Here is a 17964-nt window from a genome sequence, read left to right as displayed (position 1 = left end):
ACACATATAGAATAGAAAAACAGAGACTACAGCTTTTTTCAGCACTTTGATCAAATCTATTTTTGTGAACATCAGCATCTTCAGTCTTTCTTTGCTTGATGGAGGTTTAATCCAAATCCAACAGAAGAACTTTTGCTTTTTAAAGTTTGTGCTGAAAAGGTTTTAACAGTCAACATGTTTCACAGCTGATGGTCATTTGTTTCCAGTGGATAAAGTGTCTGCGACATGTTTCTAGAATCTTTTTCTATACAGACACACTTTGATTCTAATATCTGGGATCTGGTGGAACCAACAGACCTTCAACAGTTTCTGACCTGTTTCACAGTAACAACTGTTGGGTCCATTTTCACCTTTTCTACAACATCTATAATCATTGTTTAAGCTGAGAGAGGATGTGAGGGGACGACATCCTCCCTCATGTAGAATGAATCCAACATCCACCTCATCATCCTCATTCAGTTAAAGGTTCCCAACAATGAACATGTGTCCACATGTTTTTCTCTGTTAGACGTTAGTTTGATTTCTAAAAAGGGAGTCGTCTCTTTTTAATTCCCAATGTTCCCTGATAGTTTTTAAAGCTTCTCCTCATATTTCCTCTTTTCTATCTGCTCAGTCTGATGTGAGATATGTTAAGAAAATAAAATCACACATGACCTTTTTAACAATAAACATTTCAGATTTCATAATTTAGTTTATTTCTCATCACAGACTTTCTGGCTGTGGACTCTCAGAGACTCACTGTGAAGTTGTAGCCTCAGCTCTAAAGTCCAACCCCTCCCATCTGAGAGAACTGGATCTGAGTAGGAATATCCTGCAGCATTCAAAAGTTGAAATGCTCTCTGCTGGACTGGAGAGTCCACACTGTAGACTGGAGACTGTCAGGTCAGTGTTTTTTCCTGTACATCTATAATACACAACTCTCAAAACCAAGAATTTGATTCCATTTTCAGCAGTAAAGTCTGTTATATGAAACACACAGTGTAAATCTCAGCAACAGCAGCACAGAGACAGAGAGGAAATGATGTTTCCAGATGTTTGAAGTATCTTTAGTGGTGTCTGATTTGTCTCCATCAGCAGGTGACACTTGAACCTGTGCATGATGCTTCCTGTCACACAATGATGTCACTTTGTGTAGAGACACAACCAGTAACCAGGAGCAGAAATGTGACACTGCAGACATGTTTGTACAGAAAGGTACTAGGTTCCATTTAGGATCAGAGAAGAGAACATCCATCTGACTTTGATCAGTCAACATCTGATCCAGGAGGAAGCAGATCTCACTGACATTAGTTATATCATCAATAATGGTCAGTTTGGAATTTGAGTCAAATATTTGACATTTGACATCAGATTCAACAGAAGAGAAACAGAAGATGAATTAAAGAAACAAGATTTAGTCTTTGAATCTAACACATCTGATGTTAGACTATTCCAGAGGTGAGTGAGGTGAGCAGCATGTTCTGAATCAGTGCTGACATGAATAGGTGTATGAATGTTGTGCTGACATTTGGATGATGTCTGTAGAAGTCTGACATTCTGATGATCCACAATAACACAAGGACAAAGTCCCTCTAACACCATTGATTAGGACAAATCTGATTGTTACTAATGATTTGATCCACATCTTTGATTCTTTATTCAGATTGAGGAACTGCAGTTTGTCAGAGATCAGCTGTGATTCTCTGGTCTCAGCTCTGAAGTCCAACCCCTCCCATCTGAGAGAACTGGACCTGAGTTACAACAAGCTGCAGGATTCAGCAGTGAAGCTGCTGTGTGGTTTTCTGGAGAGTCCACACTGTAGACTGGAGACTCTGAGGTCAGTGTTTCTCAACAACTCTCAACACCAGTTTTTCTTCTCGTTGGTTAAATTTTTTTACAAGGAAAATAGACTCATGCTTGTAAGAAAACTGAAAGAATTAAGAAAACTGAATAAATTAAAGAAAAGTTTATTTTTTTTATTTTCATGTGTGACACTGTAAAGTGTCTAAAGCAAATGAAAAGAAGTTTGAGAAGTTGATTCCATTTTCAGCAGTGAAATCTTTTATATGAAACACACAGTGTAAATCTCAGCAACAGCAGCACAGAGACAGAGAGGAAATGATGTTTCCAGATGTTTGAAGTGTCTTTAGTGGCGTCTGATTTGTCTCCATCAGCAGGTGACACTTGAACCTGTGCATGATGCTTCCTGTCACACAATGATGTCACTTTGTGTAGAGACACAACCAGTAACCAGGAGCAGAAATGTGACACTGCAGACATGTTTGTACAGAAAGGTACTAGGTTCCATTTAGGATCAGAGAAGAGAACATCCATCTGACTTTGATCAGTCAACATCTGATCCAGGAGGAAGCAGAGCTCACTGACATTAGTTATTTCATCAATAATGGTCAGTTTGGAATTTGAGACAAATATTTGACATTTGACATCAGATTAAACAGGATTGTTCAGATTTAGAGAAACAGAAGATGAATTAAAGAAACAAGATTCAGTCTTTGAATCCAGGACGTCTGATTTTAGACTAATTCCAGAGGTGAGTGAGGTGAGCAGCATGTTCTGAATCAGTGCTGACATGAATAGGTGTATGAATGTTGTGCTGACATTTGGATGATGTCTGTAGAAGTCTGACATTCTGATGATCCACAATAACACAAGGACAAAGTCCCTCTAACACCATTGATTAGGACAAATCTGATTGTTACTAATGATTTGATCCACATCTTTGATTCTTTATTCAGATTGAGGAACTGCAGTTTGTCAGAGATCAGCTGTGATTCTCTGGTCTCAGCTCTGAAGTCCAAACTCTCCCATCTGAGAGACCTGGACCTGAGCTACAGCAAGCTGCAGGATTCAGGAGTGAAGCTGCTGTGTGGTTTTCTGGAGAGTCCACACTGTAGACTGGAGACTCTGAGGTCAGTTCACTGACTGATACTGTTGGAAATTTTATGTATTTCATGATCAACTTTTGACTGTGTGATGTGGTTTTTCTTTAGGGGGACCAGCCAGGTCTCTGTCCTGAGATTTCAGATTGTGATAGAAGTCAGTTTGGTTCATTTAGTCGACCTTCACAAAGGAAACAGGTTTAAACAATCAGACTTAACATTCAGCCTGTAGCTGCACTGAATGACCAGAAAACACTGAAACCAAACAAGGACAACAGACACATTTTCAAACTATCATCTTCACATATTGAACCAAAACTGATCCTAAAGTCTTTATCAAAAGTCCAGCAAACACCAGAATGGCTCCAAGTCCCAAAGTCCATTCAGGGTTTTCCTTTTTGAGTCGATTGTCTTGATTTGACATTTGTGCTGAACATTTAGCAAAGTTTTCATGAAATCATCTGTAATTTGTGATAAAAAGAGTTTTAGTTTTGCTGATGTGCAGGACAGAGACCAGGACCAAGCAAGACCTGTTTACTGGATCAGTTCTGCTTCTTTAAAGTTTGATTCATTTCACTGATGAGTCAAAGTATTGTAGGACGTTTTTAGTCTGTCAGATGTGATTTGATGTTTGTCTGATAATTCCAGAGGTGAGTGAGGTGAGCAGCATGTTCTGAATCAGTGCTGACATGAATAGGTGTATGAATGTTGTGCTGACATTTGGATGATGTCTGTAGAAGTCTGACATTCTGATGATCCACAATAACACAAGGACAAAGTCACTGTAACACCATTGATTAGGACAAATCTGATTGTTACTAATGATTTGATACACATCTTTGATTCTTTATGCAGATTGAGTCACTGCAGTTTGTCAAAGATCAGCTGTGATTCTCTGGTCTCAGCTCTGAAGTCCAACCCCTCCCATCTGAGAGAACTGGACCTGAGTGAAAACTGGGACCTGCAAGATTCAGCAGTGAAGCTTCTGTCTGATCTTGTGGAGAGTCCACACTGTAGACTGGAGACTCTGAGGTCAGTAGAGGGTTGGAGTCAGTCCATGCTGCTTTCAGCAGTATTGTACTAAACCCAGTTAGTATCAAAAGAAAGATCCAGTTTTTCCTGTAAAGCTCCAAGTTCCTTTGTACAGACCAGAAGCTCAGCTGAAGTCCAGTCATCACATGTGTCTCTGTCCTTTCACTTCAGTGTGTTCACTCCAATACGTTAACATGAGCTGAAAGGAAGCTGACTACACTACACAGCTGCTCCACTTGTGCTCTGAACAGGACTGAAGTCCCTGCTGCTCTTTGTACTGATGCTGATGAAGTGAGTCTCTGCAAAAACTCACTGATCTCCTCTCTTCTCTCTCATTCTCTCTACAGGTGGAAGCCAAGTCTAAAATGAAAGTGATGATCTTTCTAAAGGATCAGGACTGTACATGTATGTAAAGCAGAGAACTGCTCTGAGAACAGCTCCACTGTCAGACACAATGTCATGTCCACCATCATCCCTGTGTGATCCTCTGGATCTGACAGAGGATCAGCAGTGGATCTGGATCTGCTCTGCTGCTGCTCTGCTGATTCTCTGTCTTTAAAGTTTTTGTCTAAATGTTTTAGATTTTTATTTCACTTATTTTTATTTGGAGAAAATTAATATAACCAGGTCACACACGGGTCAAAAAGTCAAGATATTTTGCTAATCTCTTCTCAAAAGTACACTGGTCTTGAAAGTTACTAGATTTAGCAATACAGAGTGTGCATGTGATATTAGTTTATCAATATAAAATTTAACATTTTTTAAATATTTAGAATCAATATGTATCCATACGTTTGTATTTTTGACAACACTAAAATGTACAGTTTGAATATTATGACAATCCAGTTCTTAATATATAGATTTGATTCCCTCGGTGGTGGAAGTAACAAATTCCATTCACTTTCATTACTGCAAAAAAGAAGATTTTTTTGTGTTTCTACTTTCAGAGGATTGTTTCAAAAACTGTAATTTTACCTGTATAGTTTACTTGAGTGTAGTTTTTCAGGTATTTTACTTCTATTACAGAGTAAAACAGACAAACGTACAAACAAGATTCATTAGGAAATAACAAGATCTCCTGAACTAAGACGCTGTGTCAGGTGTCGATTCCCTGTAATAACCATGAAATAACCTGCCCAAGAAATGAACATGTGAACAGCTTAGATGCACCAAACACCACTGATGAACTACATAGTACATACTACTACAAAGACTTCTGGCAGATCTTGTCACCACTATTTAAGTAACCACGGAAATAAAATCTACCTCAACAATACCAACACACATGGATACAGCCATCATGACCCTTCTACTAAAACCAACAAAGACCCAACCCATCCTTCCAGTCACCCGTCACTAAAGCACTAGCTACTACAATAGAGACAGTCGTCCCAATGTTAGTCCACCAAACGTATTAATAAAAAACTGGAACCCGTCAGAGAATGTCCAGAGACTATTCAACTTAATCACCCTGTCACAACAAAAACAAACTAGAACCATAATTAAACGCAGAAAAAGCATTTGATAAAGTTAACTGGACATTTATTTTCAGCGTCCTTCACAAGTTTGGTTTTGGAGAGTTTCATCCACCTTGTTAAATCACTATACTCTGCATTCGGAGCCACTGTAATCACAAATGGGGTCAACTCAGAGAGTTTCACACTTCAGCAGGGAACCAGACAGGGATGCCCACTGTCTCCGTCTTTATTTGATATCTTTATAGAACCACTAGGAGCAGCCATACGACAAAATGTCAGAATTAAAGGAATCCAGGACACAAATACACATCACAAAATTAGTCTTTATGCAGATGACATATTACTACACTCATAGGATCCCTACAGCTCACTAAAGAAAACATTTTATATTTTTAATGAATTTTCCCTAATCTCAAATTACACGATAAATTGGAAGAAAAGGATAATTACAACAACTCAGACCTAGAACAGAATCAATGCAAACCCATTTCAGTTTCAGTTCTCGCTTTTATGCCAGGATCATTAAAAAAAAAAGAACTATTTTAAGACAATAACCATCTCCTCACCTCTGACAGCCTGGTGCAAAGCTCATAAAATACAAAATCAGCACTAGCACCTTGTTAACATACTCTAATATGGCCCAACCCAGACTTTGGTTGAAATATGGAAATATGGAAAAATATGGAAAAAGGATCAGAAACAAAACCTGCTCACAATACACCTCAGGTAGCACAGACGATTACTTCTACAACACTTGATCCTGTAACCCGGTGAATTCTTTCTGGGTAGCAGTGACATAGACGCTCTCCACCATCCTAAGCTGCAGAATCCCCACATCTCCATCCCTCTGTTTACTTGGAAACATCTCAGAAGTTGATCATCTCCAAGTTAAATATAAAAACCCAGTACTCATCTCTTTAACAATCACGACGAAAATAATTTCTCAAAACAAATATAAAATATAAATATATAATATTATATAAATATAAAAGCTAAAGACATATCAGTTACTGGACAAATCTTCTCACAGAAAACATCAGCTACATACAAAAACAATAGAGCGAACTTCAATGAAGCTATGAACCATTTCTGGAACATTTTTACTTAAACAAAACGCCTGGGAAATTAGACCAGTCATTCAGATGTAATTGATTAAGATTACAGTTATTATTATTTAACTATGACATGTTTTGTATCCTTTTTATTATTGGTAGTTATTTTTATCCTATTGGCTAATTATTTTTATTATCATCATTAATATTATTACTATTATTATTGATATTGTTATGAACATTATTATTTTAGTTCTTTGCTATATATATTTATATGTGTGTGTGTGTGTGTTTCAGTTTTCTCATTAATACGTATTATACAATATATATGCTTAGAACATGTTTATATCCTTAGTATGTGAACCCCTACCCTGTACTTTCCCATCCCCATCACAACTGTTGTTTCTTTTATTATATACTTTCTGCTCATCCTCACTTCTCCAACCCTGATGCACCTTCACAAGCAAAAACATACACTGTACACAGGTATCACATGTCCTGTCTTTTTACCATATCTCACACTGTTGTTATGATATGTTTTGTATAATGTGAATTGTACTGTTTTGTTGTTGTTGTGTTTTTGGTGAATAAAGGGAAAGAAAAACAAACATAGTGGGTCTGTCAACATCAACTTATACAATAATTTATCATCTAACACAAAGATCAGAAAAAAGCATGTATATGACGTGTTGATGTTTCAAACCATAGTTAACTAAGCTTGACTGATTAAATGTGCATGATGTGTGTTGATCTGTTAAAGATTAGTGCAGGTCTCATGTAGAATGAAGGATAATGTATTGATGATTTGTGACTGATTTGTTAGAACAGAAGTTCTACTTGTATTAAATGTGTGTGATAGTTGAGAATCATAGTTTAAAATCCATGTATGAGACTGAGGGATGGATGAGAAGTGCACGGCCTCGGCCTGAGAGAGAAAACAAGTGGAGAGAAACACGATTTAACAAACTTGTTCACTTAGACGGTGACAGACGGTGGTTTTTGACTAAGTGCCGGATCATCCAATCACAGCCGGTGCTGCCCAGTATTTAGATTGATGTGACACAGTTACAGTGACACAGTACAATATGTAGTGAAACAGCTACAATTATTTGATGTTGATGTGATATTGAATAAACTTCAATATGAACGTTTGGAAATAATAGGATCAGGAAAAGTTCATAACTAACGGTGTCATATTTATGAGACAGGGTGTTTTTTAAAAGGGGCTGGAAGTCTAGGACGAGCCCAGAAAAGGGTTTAAAAGGCCGTGAACAGCTCAGACTAGTTCAGACTGGATCTGGATTCAGCCTCAGTGATTTGTTGCATTTTTCATTTTTCTGCACAGTAAATCATTTTACACCTGAACTCTTCTGAATGTGGCTGCTAATTGAAGACACGACTCAGAGACAAGACTGTGGAGACAGACCTCATAGAGGACTTTAAATGATCACCTCACCTCCTCTGTCCCACCATCACCATGGGAAGTTTTTAGTGGGCAAGTTTTCCTCAGTTATCCTTTGTATCTAATGACATGATACAAAGTCTGTCTGCTGAGGCTTTAGAAGGTCTCGTTTACAGCCTCATGTTTAATTTGTGATCTGAATGATCCTACATGGGAAATGTGTTTATTCAAATTACTCTCACTTTGTACTTTTACTTGAGGACATTTTTACATTAATGATTTTACTTGTGCTTACGTACAGTTTTATAACAGTAAATGTACTTGAATAAAATAATTAACTGTAGGACTGTTTCCACCTCTGGATTGTTCGTCCTCCTGTCACGTATCCTTGGTCTTGACTAAACCCCAGGTTACTCTCAGTGTGTGACACAGAAATTCTATTTCTCAAAATAAAAACATCAACAGATGTTCACAGCATGTGCTGTGGACAGTAGCATTGTTCTGAAATTGCATTTTGACTGTTCATAATAGGAACTGTGGAAATCTGCCTTTTACAAGTCACAAAGTATTTTAGATATTCAAAATTATAATATGAATATCTGCAATGTTTTTATAATTTTGTTTTTATTAGATTTGAACATCATCAATAGTAACTGATTCATTGTAGACATCTGAATTGGGAGCTTTTCCTAATATGAATTCTGGTTTGTTCTAAAATGAAGTTGTAAATATCTAAGATTGAAAAACAGAAGTGATTGGCTTTAGCTATTTGAAGAATAACGTGGATATTTGAAATGTTCCTTTGGAGCAGGAGTGAATAATAGATTTCTGCTATTAAATGTTAAAACGGCCATTTATACTTTTGAAGGAGTTTTAGATTTTAAATGTAGCTTTGACAAGTGAAATCATCCTGAAATATAATTTCTGCTGGCTGGAATGTGACTGTGGAAATCTTTAATTAATACTCTGACTAGTGACATCACAGTTTATACTGGGAGAAATGATTTGATGACGCCACGTCCTGGAATCGATGCTCGACTCGACATGAAGGTTCATTTTCTGCTGCCCTGAAAAAAACAAAACACACTTCAGTTCGTTAGAAACCCCAGAAGAAGAAGATGAAGAAGATGAAGATGACACAGCTCAGGAACCATAAGAACAGAGCTTTCTCATGGATTATACGCTGTGAAAGTGATCCAGTTCCTGTATCGACCCTCTAAGCCGAGCTCACCCAAAGGCAGGTAATGTTAGATCCAGTTAGGCTCAGCTCTTTTCAGCCCAGTGTTTTCTCTTCTTGTTCAGAGTCTGCTGAAAGTTTTGGGAAGTAAAACTGAGAGAAGGAAGAGGAAGTCTCAGGAAATCAAACTGGCACTAAGCAGATTCGGGGCTAGTTGGTAGTTAGCAGGCTAGTTGACTTCAGTATGTCAGCATCCACAGAATAAAACAAACCGGATCAAATGATTAAAAGTCTCACAATCTGCTTGTGAAGTGCTAATTTATCAGCCGATGATGATAATGAAGTGGTGGGACGTGTGTCCTTTCTGATGATCACAAATGAGACGTGCTGCTGCATTTTTGGTCATCAGGACATGTAGAGATATGACCAGTGTCTGGACAGTGAATTGCGTTACATATTCAGAAAAGTAGGCTCTGATCTCTCTGATGTTGTGGAGAGTAAATCAACTGCTGAGAGATGGAGGAGGACAATCACTGAAGACGTTACCTATGCTGATGCTGTATGGAAGGACAGACTGGGAAGACCAGAAGTTCTGTCCTAGAGAGACTGAAGTAATGTGACTGTTTTCCTACAGAAAATGTTCTTTAGCACAAAAAAATCTAATTCAGATTTCAAAGTGTCCCATGTTTGACAAACACATTGTCCACAATCAGTGTCTCACCATAAAAACACTTGATGGATGTCTGGCAGCAAACACAGCAGAGTGTCTGTACATCAGTAAAATACAAAAAGATAAATGATGGATAACGAAACAGGGTTTCACCTCATATTGCAAAATAAATGCATCCACAATCACATTATTACTACTGGACATGATATTTTAAGATATCTACAACTTTGACTTTACTAGTCACAGCACATTTAACATATGTAAAACTTCTTAAAATGTATGAGTGGCTGTTTTGACATTTAATAGCTGAGCTGGATATGTATTGTAGAAATCTGTAATTCAGTTTATCCTAATTAATTTGCAGTGGTTAGAATTTATTTAGCTGAATGTTAAAAACCAAGTGATGTTTTAAAAAATGCTGTTCTGTAAGTACAGTTATCCTCCAAGACTGAGACACTAAAGACTTTTTTCCTAAGTGAATTAAGAGCGATTGATTCACTTAGAATCAAAATTTGAGAATCACATTTATTTGATTTTATTTAATTTAGTGTCTGAGGGGAGAAACTGGAATAGGTTGTGTTCAGGGTGTGATGGCTCTGTAGTGAATCTATTTCTCTGTCTGCTGTGAATTTCTTCTTCAATCCATTTGGGTTCAGCTGGAACAATTGTTAAAACATCAGTTGTTAAGAAACTAAAAGTGTAGAGTGGAGACAATTAATGATGTCTGATGATAATGTCCTAGGTGACATCACTGGAGCAGAGGAACAGTTTCATCGTGTCTCATCCAGCACAGAGGCAAAATGAGCTCTGGGAAAAAGCTGAGAAAAATATAACCATCGTGAACAATACTCATATTTGAACGGACTGATATCAGTTAATTTAAAACTTTACTTTACTGAACCTCAGCCTTGTGAGTGAGCTGAAGTTGGTAACAGATACAGATTCGTCCAACTCTGGTGTTATTGAACAATAACAAAGAGCCTTGTGCAGAACAAGCAGCAAGCTTCACCAGAAAAATGACCATGGTTTTATTGGCGTGTCCACATGTTCAGTATGGCAGTAATTACCCTACGATCAGATTAATAAACATTAACCACAGAATCAGTAACTGAAACTTAACTCCAGGTTTGATTCCTGTGATTGACACATAATGCAAAAGTATAAGAACTTAACCTAACAAACCTAGTAACTGCTACACTTCCGGTGTCTGATGTTTTCCTACAGCACATAAGTCATGAAACAGCAAAAGACGCAGCACTACTGAAAGTGATGGAAAATCTTCACAGGGAAGCTGTGAAGATTGTCCACTGGAAGCTGTCCACAGAATTATTCAGTGCAAACAGAACTGAGTGTGACCAAAGTCCTGGTGTCATCCCACAATCCATGGGCATTGAGAAATGTAAGAGGAGAACTAGAGAATCTATTTTTTGTCCCAGTATTAACATGGACATTGAGAAAATGATTGGCAAATGTAACACGTCTCAAGCACCACAACAAACAAACAAAGGATCCAATGCTGATCAACGACACTGCAAGAAAACTTTGGCAAAAAGTGGGCACAGATCTGTTTCACCTGAATGGTAAAGACTGTCTCCTAGTAATAGATTACTACTCCAACTAGAAAGAGATGGCAGAGCTCTTTTGCAAGTTGTGTCATCAGACACATCAAAGACATGTTTGCCAGACATGGAATCTCACAATGTGTGGTGATTGATAATGGTCCTCTGTACAGCTGCTGTGAATTCAGTGACTTTGCCAAGCAGCATGGGTTTCAACACACTACCTGTAGCCCATGATATCCACAGGCTATAGGAGGAGTGTGGGAAATCCCCAGCAGAGCTACTTATGAATCGCAAGCTGCGTACTACACTACTACACAATCCAAGAAATCACATAAACAAAGATCTGATAAGAAAACTGAAACAACTCAAACTGAACCAGAAAATGAACTATGACCAAACAGCCTGGAGACTTGAACCTCTACAGGGACATCATGATGTGAGAATGGAGGATCCCTGTTCCTAGGAATTCAAGGCAATTGTTCCTAAGGAAGTGGGTCCCAGGGCATTTATGGTAAAGACAGAGGATGGTGATCAGGAGGAACAGGAAAAGTTTGTTGAAGAGAACTTTGAGAAAGATGTTCAGGAGACGGAGTCTAAAAAACAAGTCAGGAAGGTGACTGGACCTGCATCCTCCTGAGCCAGTGCTAGGATCCTCTAAAGCTGATATACCTTCTGTGAGAAAAAAGAAAAACTACCTGAGAGCCTCATGGAACAAGTGTAAACAGTAAGCTTGAGTTGAAACAAATCTGTTGTAATCTTACTAGTTTTCATAATAATTAGATACTATTTCAAGTTGTTTAGGTTACACAGTAGTTGAAAAGATCTATTTTGATCTTCAAATCTGTTGCTGTGGAAGTAGAATAGTCTTTAGTTTTGTATAAATGTTACACTGTGTAGGAAAGTGGGTGTAGTCATAGGGAGTGATATAAAGGAGACCAGTAGGTGGCAGCATAACAGCAGTGGAATGAAGAAGGAGGAGTGAGGAAGAAAAAGGATAATTTAATAAAGATGAGTAGGACAAGTGGCCTGTAAACATCTAAAAAGGTTGTTGACTTTGCTCATTTCTTTCTACCTAACAAGAAAATCACATGGGTGACCAGCTCTTGGAAGAGTCCTGCTTGTGCCAAATGTCTTCCAGTTGACGATTATGGAGACCACTGTATTCTTGGAAACCTGCAGTGAGGCAGAATTTGTTTCGTAGTCTTCCTCAGATCTGTGGCTTGCAATAATCCTGTTTCTGAGCTCTGCAGTTCCTGTGACCTCATGGCTTCTGTTCTGATTGTGCATCAGTCTGCATAGTGAGCTGTGAGGCCTTTTATAGAGAGGTGTGTGCTTTTCCAAATCATGTCCAATCATTTTAATTTACCACAGGTGGACTCAGTGAAGGTGTAGAAACATCTCCGTAACAATCAAGAGAAATGGAAGGAACCTGAGCTAAATTTCGAGTGTTGTTGCAAAGGGTCTAAATACTTATGCACATGTGATATTTAAGTTTTTCCTTTTTAATTCATTTGCAAACATTTCTAAAATTCTGTTTTCACTTTGTCATTATGGGCTACGGAGAGAAGACTGAGAAAAAGCTGAACGTAGCTGCAGGAAGATGAGTGTACATCTGCTATAAGACTGTCAGAGAGCAACAACAGGCCACATGCAGTCAACATGAAACATGTCTGAGATATGATTTAAAACCAGCTGCTAGTTAGAAGCTTTGAACAGCAGGTGGCACTGCTGCATCCACACTAAGATGTGACTCCTACAAACGGGTAAAGTCACCTGACTTCCTGTTAATGGAGGGGGAGGAGCCACTGGAACTGAAAGTGTTGAGTTAGTTCAGACTCCAGTTAGAGTGGACAGAGCAGGAGGAGGAGAAGTGAAGACTGAGGCAGGGTGAGTGTTAATCCAACATTATTCTCATTTTACTGTCAAAGTCTCTGAGTCACTTTTGTCCCTGTGGACTGTAGAGGACACGTCACACACTGTCTACTTGTGTCCAAACAATGACACTGAGAGAAAAGGAGGAGAATCAAACTGTGTGTGTTACTTCCTGTTGTCTGTTTTATGAAGCCGGCAGTTTGATTCATGTGTGAAAAGCAAATCCTGATTGTGTGTATAATAAGATTAAAGCTGAACTAACTCTGCCTGGTTTTATTCCACTGAGCTAATGTGTGTTTGTTTGCGTTACTTCCTTGTGTCTCAGTCTGTCTCAGGGTGGGACTGAAGTGAACAGACGTGTTTGTCCTGATTCCTTTTCTCAGCTCAGTCTCACTGGTTTATCTCTCAGTCTGACTGAGGTTTAGAAGATGAGTGTTTGTGTGGAGGAAGAGGAGAACAGAGCAGAGTCTGCAGGATCCAGCTGTCTGTCTGTGAAGAGGGACCGGTCCAAAGATTATCGTCCTCCAGACTTCAGCCCTGAACCTGGACCCTCAGACACAAAGTAAGAGAACTGCTCCAAACTGTGAAACCTCCTGATGATCTGCAGAAGCAGCAGTTTGTGTTTAGAGCAACAGAAATGACTTTGATCAGAGAATTTATCAGTGATTGATGTGATCTGAAGAAAAACTTGTTGGTGTTTGCAGAGCTCAGAACCACAGACAGAGAGCAGAGTCTCCAGTGTCCAGCTGTCTGTCTATGAAGAGTGACTGGTCCAAAGTTCATCCTCCGGGCTTCAGTCCTGAACCTGGACCCTCAGACACAAAGTAAGAGACACTTTCTACTGTAAACTGACCTGATGAAGATGATTCATTGAGGACAAAATGTTCTGTTCAAAGATTTATATTCAGGATACAGAACTATTAGTGCAGATACTGGTTTAGACTAAGATGGATCTTAGTCTGGGTTTTATATCCACAAACTACTGATGGTGTTTTTTTTAGTAAAACACCTGAGAACCTTCATGTCACAATTTACACTTCAACAAAATCTTCACATCTTTGTCCGGATGGTGAAATCACTGTTTACAATCTGAAAACTGTGACTCATTAGTAAGTGAACCTTTGAGTTTAGATCCTCTCCATCATATAATCTTCCTAAAGGTCAAGAACAGACATCTGTGGACAGTTCTCAGGGAAAAGTTCTCTGTGGACAAAAAATAGATTTAAATGATTTAATCTTTTTTTTAGAATATTTTCTTTATATTTATTACTTCATTTGATAGACAGAGACATAAAACAGAATAGGAACCTTCTGGACTTGAACCTGTGACCCCACTGTTACCTGCTGTGTGTCTGAGACTGGTCTACCACAGTTTGTAGACCACTTCTAAGCTCAGTTCAGACCTAACTAACCCAAGCTGAGCTGCTCACAGTGACTGTAAAACAGTAAAGGACACAATCAGCTCTCTTTAATTGAAGGCTTTTACTGTGAAGGAGCTGCAGGAAGTGTTGAGTTTGAATTAATAACAAACTACAGTCAGATCACTAAAGGTTTATAAGACAGTCAGACAGGAAAAGCAGTTTATTAGTGTTTCTGAAGCAGGAGAAACATCCTTTGGATTCCAGACTGATGCTGAACTCAAACAGAAAAGTAGCTGCACTTTTACTGTTTCTGTGACCATCTGAGCTTCTACACAGTGTTGGACACATCTGGAGCTTTTTCATCCACAACCAGCAAATTATTTTACTTCTAAACAAATGTTTTCACAGAGAGAAGAAGAGGACTCATGCTTCTATAGAGGAGCAGCTGTCCTGCTGTGCTTTGTGTCAGGACGTCCTGAAGGATCCAGTCTCTACCAGCTGTGGACACTGGTTCTGCAGACAGTGCATCAGCTCAAACTGGGACCAGTCTGGTTCATCAGGAGACTCCTCCTGTCCTCAGTGTGGAGAAAGATCCAGAACCAGAGCTGGACTGCAGACAGTCAGTCAGAGCAGCTCTGTCCAAAGTAAGACTGAACATCTGTCTGCTGATGTCCTCATTTCTGAAAACAAGACTCACTTTTTTACTCTCACAGTTGTTCTGTGTATGTTCATCATTATCACATGTTCTACAACACTGAATAGTTTTTGTGTGAGACATAAAAAGAACCAGTGGGTCTTTTTGTTTGGTCTCTCATTGTTTGTTTTTCTTCTGTCAGCAGATGTTGGTCTGCATGAAGTTTTAGATGAACATAAGATCAGTCTGAGGAGGAGATGTGAATGTGTGACTGAAGGAAGTGATGAAACAGGAAGTGGAACCCTCCTCAACAGGATCTACACTGAGCTCTACATCACAGAGGGACAGAGTGAAGAGGTTAATACCCAACATGAGGTGAGGCAGCTTGAGACAGCTTCCAAGATGAAGACCCTCCATGACACTCCAATCAAGGTCCACAACATCTTTAAAGCCTTAGCTGACCAACAGAGACACATCAGAGTGGTTCTGACCAACGGCGTCGCTGGTGTTGGAAAAACCTTCTCGGTGCAGAAGTTCAGTCTGGACTGGGCAGAGGGCTTGGAAAACCAAGATGTCAGTGTGCTGGTTGTGCTTTCGTTCAGGGAGCTGAACTTGATCAAAGATGAGCAGCACAGTCTTCTCACGCTGCTCCATGTTTTCCATCCAACATTACAGAAGGTCACAGCAGAGCAGCTGGCTGTCTGTAAACTTTTGTTCATCTTTGACGGCCTGGATGAAAGCAGACGTTCACTGGATTTCAACAACAGTGAGGTTGTGTCTGATGTCACACAGAAGTCATCAGTCGACGTGCTGCTGACAAACCTCATCAAGGGGAATCTGCTTCCCTCAGCTCTGGTCTGGATAACTTCCAGACCTGCAGCAGCCAATCAGATCCCTCCTACATGTGTCGACAGGGTAACAGAAGTACGAGGCTTCACTGACGCCCAGAAGGAGGAGTACTTCAGGAGGAGGTTCAGTGATGAAGAGCTGTCCAGCAGAATCATCTCCCACATCAAGACATCCAGGAGCCTCCACATCATGTGTCACATCCCAGTCTTCTGCTGGATCACTGCTACAGTTCTGGAGCACATGTTGACTACAGAGCAGAGAGGAGAGCTGCCCAAGACCCTGACTGACATGTACTCACACTTCCTGCTGGTTCAGACCAAGAGGAAGAAGAACAAGTATGATCGGGGACATGAGACCAGTCCACAGGAGCTGACGGAGGCTGACAGGGAAGTTCTTGTTAAGCTGGGGAGGCTGGCGTTTGAACATCTAGAGAAAGCAAACATCGTGTTCTACCAAGAAGACCTGGAGCAGTGTGGTCTTGATGTCACAGAGGCCTTGGTGTACTCAGGAGTTTGTACAGAGATCTTCAAAAGAGAGAGTGTGATCTTCCAGAAAACAGTCTACTGCTTTGTTCATCTGAGCATCCAGGAGTTTCTGGCTGCAGTTTACTTCTTCCAGTGTTACACCAACAGGGAGAGAAAGGTACTGGACAGTTACCTGAAAGATGTCAAACACAGCCATTTAAACCCACAGTCTGTTTTAAAGAAGATTAATTTTTTTTGAAACAGTGATACCTATGTTCCTGCCCTGGATGACTTCCTGACTGGAGCCATGGAGAAATCTCTCCAAAGTAAAAATGGTCACCTGGACCTGTTTGTTCGCTTCATTCATGGCCTCTCCCTGGAGTCCAACCAGAGACTCTTAGGAGGTCTGCTGGGTCAGACAGAGAACAGTCCAGAAACCATCCAGACCATCATCGACAACCTGAAGAAGATGAACAGTGATAAAATGTCTCCTGACAGAAGCATCAACATCTTCCACTGTCTGATGGAGATGAAGGACCACTCAGTACATCAGGAGATCCAACAGTTCCTGAAGTCAGACAACAGATCAAAGAAACTCTCTGAGATCCACTGTTCAGCTCTGGCCTACATGCTGCAGTTGTCAGAGGAGGTTCTGGATGAGTTGGACCTGAAGAAGTACAACACATCAGATGAGGGACGATGGAGACTGATCCCAGCTGTGAGGAACTGCAGAAAGGCTCAGTAAGTTTAATGTCAAGATGTCTTATTGAATTCTTTATTTTCTGTCCAGAGAGTCTGATGTCAACACACAGTGACATGTCAAATCCTGCTAAAGACAATTTAGTACCAGTAAATATTCTAGTCTCACAAATCCTCAACTAAGAAGGACAGTGGAGACAGTTTAGACTAGTGACTAGTTTTCCCAAACATACACACAGAAGACTCAGAGTGAGCAGAGACAACAACTCACCTCACTGTGAACCCTGAGTCTCTGTCAGGAAACAAAACTGGAAATCTCATGTCCTCATGTCCTGATACATGTCCTAAAGGACATCTGACACAATCAATGACCTGTGATCCATAAAATTCCACCACAACCTGATGAAGCTGAAGCCTCAGTGTTAAAGACAAACACTTTACACACACATATAGAATAGAAAAACAGAGACTACAGCTTTTTTCAGCACTTTGATCAAATCTATTTTTGTGAACATCAGCATCTTCAGTCTTTCTTTGCTTGATGGAGGTTTAATCCAAATCCAACAGAAGAACTTTTGCTCTTTAAAGTTTGTGCTGAAAAGGTTTTGACAGTCAACATGTTTCACAGCTGATGGTCATTTGTTTCCAGTGGATAAAGTGTCTGCGACATGTTTCTAGAATCTTTTTCTATACAGACACACTTTGATTCTAATATCTGGGATCTGGTGGAACTAACAGACCTTCAAACTGAAAATGACTTTCATGTCATTCTTGCTGTTATTGTGTTGTTTTCCAACAGTTTCTGAGCTGTTTCACAGTAACAACTGTTGGGT

The 17964-nt window shown here is 39.6% G+C and overlaps 1 protein-coding gene and 1 pseudogene across 5 annotated transcripts in view; both read left to right on the top strand.

The window, feature by feature from the left end:
- LOC137124441 (NACHT, LRR and PYD domains-containing protein 12-like) overlaps positions 1–17964 on the top strand; it is a 102434-nt gene that overhangs the window by 75874 nt on the left and 8596 nt on the right. For 3 of the 5 annotated variants that reach the window (XM_067499439.1, XM_067499438.1, XM_067499440.1), the window contains exons 16-17: positions 1643–1816; positions 2736–2909. In XM_067499439.1, coding sequence (XP_067355540.1) covers positions 1643–1816; positions 2736–2909 — 348 coding nt within the window. Of the gene's footprint in view, positions 1–1642; positions 1817–2735; positions 2910–3734; positions 3912–4258; positions 7050–17964 lie in introns of those variants that run through there. The other 2 variants (XM_067499441.1, XM_067499443.1) reach the window with 2 other exon arrangements.
- Positions 13029–17177, top strand: LOC137124458 (protein NLRC3-like; annotated as a pseudogene).

This window comes from Channa argus, chromosome 3 (genome assembly GCF_033026475.1).
Source record: "Channa argus isolate prfri chromosome 3, Channa argus male v1.0, whole genome shotgun sequence".
Lineage (NCBI taxonomy): Eukaryota > Metazoa > Chordata > Actinopteri > Anabantiformes > Channidae > Channa > Channa argus.
Note: the sequence above shows the minus strand (reverse complement) of the source record. Positions and strands in the feature narration are given on the sequence as shown.